This window comes from Myotis davidii, unplaced genomic scaffold (genome assembly GCF_000327345.1).
Source record: "Myotis davidii unplaced genomic scaffold, ASM32734v1 scaffold142, whole genome shotgun sequence".
Taxonomy (NCBI): Eukaryota; Metazoa; Chordata; class Mammalia; order Chiroptera; family Vespertilionidae; genus Myotis; species Myotis davidii.
In genome coordinates this window covers 1581512-1585286 of record NW_006294400.1, presented here as the reverse complement: position 1 = coordinate 1585286, position 3775 = coordinate 1581512, and the positions used below count along the sequence as shown (strand labels likewise).

The window sequence follows — 3775 nt, the reverse complement described above, 5'->3', positions numbered from 1 at the left end:
GTGTGAGTAGTCCGGGGTCGGGATAGAAATGGCGGCGGCCAGCCCTGGCCTTCCATTCAGTGCAGTTCAACGAGCCGTCGAGTCCCAGGGCTGGGCTTTGCCACACACTGGTCACAGGCACGAATAGCGCAGCCCCGCCCGGGAGCTCTTGGTCCTGAGGGAAGAAGGTGCGCAGCTAGATGGATAACCAGGCCAGCATAGATGTGCACTGGAGGGCTGTGGGTGCACTCAGCCGCCTTTGGGGGACCAGTGGGACTTCCAGGACCTGACGGAGGGGTCGGGGAGGGTGGGGCAGGGCGAACTACAGGCTGTTGGTTGTGGCTGGAATGCAGAGGACAAGGAGCAGCCAGCACCATGGAAGCCGGAGACAGGCAAGAGGACCCCCAGTATCTCCCCCTTACCTTGCAGCCCTGGCCCACCCTCAAAGCACAGGCTGCTGAGGAGGGCTGGGCTGGCAGGCCTTGCCCTTGGCCATGCAAGGCCTCTGGGATACAAGCAAGGGGAGGTCTAGGAGCCCCCGTTTCCTGGAACTGCCAGGAAGGTGGCCTGATGGGTGCTCTTGGCATGCTCTTCCCAGTCAGGACCTTGTCTGTCTCCGAGACGGAGACGTCCACTACCTGTCAGGAATACAGGAGCACCTCGGCCACCCCTGTGCCCCTCACCTCTGATTCCTCCCTGCTGAGGACGCAATCCTCAGACCTGGGAAAGGACAGGGAAGACTCAAGCCTGAACCTCAGCCCCACAGACAGGGGCCAGAGCCAGCTGTTCAGCAAGACCGAGGTCACGAGGAGCCAGAGCCAGAAGCCAAGCAAGGCGAAGGCCGCCCAGGGCCCAAGGCAAAGGCCCTCCAAGACCGAGGCCACCCAGGGCCCAAGGCCAAAGCCCTCCAAGACCGAGGCCACCCAGGGCCCAAGGCCAAAGCCCTCCAAGACCGAGGCCACCCAGGGCCCAAGGCAGAGGCTCAGAAAGACCAAGGCGGTTCACAGGCGGAGCCCCATCAAGGCTGAGGGCACCCAGGGCCGGACCCGGGGACTGATGCGAAGTTCCAGCAAGACCAAGAATGATGATGACCCAAGCTGGAGCCCCAGCAACACGGAGGACGCCCAGGGCGAGGGCCAGTGGCTCATTATGGCCAAGGTGCTCGAGAACTGGAACCAGAGCCCAAGCCCAGAATCCAGCAAGACTGATGTCATCCAGGACCAGAGCCAGAACCCCAGCCTTGGCAGTGTCACTGCTCTCCAAAAGGGCCACTGAGCCCCTCACTTCTTGCTGGAGATGGGAGATATCCTACCACATCGGCATTCAGCGATTAGAAACCTCAGCCAACATTACTCTGGTCCCATGGCTAAGTTTATTGTATTTGTTCTCTTCTTTTACAAAATTAAAAACATTAAAAACCAGGCCCAAGTGGCAGCATGAGTCCCTTCATCGTTGGGGACTGAGAAGTCTCAGCCTGGCTTACAAAACTGGGACAAGGTGTGGGATATGGTAGCAGGGCAAGGGGCTAAGGGGAAAAGGCTGAGGAGGGAGGGAGCAGCCAGGAGCCACAGTCCCTGAGTTACAATTCACATTTAAGAAGGCTCAGGCTGCAGGGTGAGGTCAAGACTCATTGAGGTTCTGGGGTGACCAGCACTTTCCCCCGGGGCAGGAAGCAAAGGCCAAGATGTCCTCAGACCAGCCAAGAGGCCCACCTGACCCTCTGTCTCATGGCCTAGCCAACACTTCTCCTCATCTTCCATTTGTGCTCTAGGTCCCACTCTGCAGGAGTCAGGACAAGGGTCCCTCTGGCAAAGGCCCAGGGCTTTCCTGCATGGCCTGGCCAGGTGGGGAGGACAGGATGCCAGAGAGTCAGAGGAAGAAGGCGATTCGGGAAGCCACAGTCTTGCAGCCATTGGAGGAAAAGAGCTGCTCGTCCTCAGGGAAGAAGGTGGTGCTGTCCAGCACCGCCTGGATAACCTCGTCCCTTGGCTCCAGGCCCAGCTGGGCCAGCTCGTTGAGCACGCAGTGCCGCACATGGTGCCGCTGGAGCGGTAGGAAGGGCACCAGGGCATCCAGGAGATGCTCTTCCATGATGCCCGAGCGCCAGAAGCCGTCTGCCGGAAGGGATGATAGGGAAAAGCAGCTGAGCTTCACAGAGCTGGGTTTCTACCCCCAAAGGCCAGTGTAGGTACACTGTTCTCAGCCCCCTTCCGGCTAAGGGCTCAGGCAGGTTCTGGGACAGCCAGGAGCATAGAGCCGGGGCTGGGAGGTCCTGGGTCAGTGGGCAGAGCATCAGCTCCCAGCCCGATGGACCTGGGTGTGAAGCCATCCCAGGGTGGGGCTCCTGAGCACTCACGGAGGGGGTTGTCCAGCACAGCCTGGGCGATGACTGGCTCGAGCTCCTGCAGGCAGATCTCCTCGCGGTCCCGGCGGCTGCGCCACGCCTCCAGTGCCACCTGGTTGATCTGCTCACCACCGGTGTTGCTAAAACCAGGGGGACCCGGGCCGAGACCCAGACAGTGGATTTGGCCCTGCTTCCCACATGCCACCTAACACAGCTGGAGCCTGGGGGCCCAGCTCAGTGCCTGCAGGAGCCAAACCCACCAACACATTCCACAGGAACCACTTCCCTTTCCAGAGCGAGTCCACAACCAGGACCCCTAGAGATTCACCTGTAAATGCCATGCACCTTACAGTTTACAAAACACTTTTAAGTCCCATAAACTGACTTCCCCTCACCCAGCTTCTAGGACAGTGGGGCATTCATTTGGCCCTGCTGATCAGAGAGGAGATGGGAGCTCAGAGAGGTGAAGTAATTTGCCTGAGGAAACATAGCAAGGACTCTTGGAGGTGATACTAGAAGCCCAGTCTGTTTCTCCCAGGCCTGTGTCCTCCTGGCCACAAAAGAGGGAAAACTCTTGAGCTAGCAGCAGGGCTTCCACAAAATGAGGACCAGAAAGCCTGAGCCCAGAATGGGCTTCGAGACTGTCAAAGGGGAAGCCAGCCACCTGAATGACACCATCAGGGGGTGAGGGGCTTTGGGAAAGTTTGATGGGGCCCTGGGGGACGGTATTCTGCTGGGGGACCACAGACCAAGACTGGATAGCTGAGGCCTCTAAGTATCCCCGTCACAGCGGCACCCACCTGATGAAGATGAAGATGGCTTTGCGATAGTTGGTCCCATACACAACCCAGGAGGAGCCCAGGAAAGGCTGTAGGACCTCCATCAGGCCTGGGGTCAGCTTGTCCATCTCATCAAAGAGGAAGAGGGAGCGGCCACAAACAGTGAGGTTCCCCTGGACCCAGCTCTTCAGGTCCTTCTGCAGGAGAGAGGCAGGAGTTTGAGGGGGACTGGAGACACTCCCCCAGCCCCAGACTTCTTCCCAAGCAAGAATTAATCCCCTTCCCTGGAAGATATGGCCGCACAGCGAGCACCATCCCTTCATGGGACTGATGGCAAAACTGTGGCCCTGAGAGGGCAGGGACTTGTCCAAGTTCAAACAGCAAGTGGGCAGGAGAACAGGGACTCAAACCTGTTGGGAACCGTCATGCTGCTGGCAAAGTCTAAGCTGACCAGAGGACATGGCAAAGCCCTGGACTCTACCCTATGTCGATCCTGGAAGGTTTTAAGGTCAAAGCTCAGGAAAGGCTTAATTAGAGTTTGCAGCAAAGCAGAACTAGACAAGGCTTGACCGAGGCACGACCTCTGTGGCTAAAACTAGTAAAGGGCAAAAGTGTAGTTACTAAAACATAACCTGATTGTCATAGTAACTGTCAAACATAGATGAATTTATGC

At 58.1% G+C, this 3775-nt stretch overlaps 2 protein-coding genes across 4 annotated transcripts in view; one reads left to right on the top strand and one right to left on the bottom strand.

Moving 5' to 3' along the window:
* TTC16 (tetratricopeptide repeat domain 16) overlaps positions 1–1254 on the top strand; it is a 12896-nt gene extending 11642 nt beyond the window's left edge. The window contains 1 exon segment of the mRNA XM_015567135.1: positions 578–1254. Coding sequence (XP_015422621.1) covers positions 578–1254 — 677 coding nt within the window.
* Positions 1255–1331: 77 nt separating this feature from the next.
* Positions 1332–3775, bottom strand: part of TOR2A (torsin family 2 member A) — a 7452-nt gene continuing 5008 nt past the window's right edge. For 2 of the 3 annotated variants that reach the window (XM_006768536.2, XM_015567064.1), the window contains 3 exons: positions 3124–3299; positions 2336–2463; positions 1332–2093 (listed from right to left, as the gene is read on the bottom strand). In XM_006768536.2, the coding sequence (XP_006768599.1) occupies positions 1849–2093; positions 2336–2463; positions 3124–3299 (549 nt within the window). In that variant the 3' untranslated portion in view covers positions 1332–1848. Of the gene's footprint in view, positions 2094–2335; positions 2464–3123; positions 3300–3775 lie in introns of those variants that run through there. The other variant, XM_006768537.2, reaches the window with a different exon arrangement.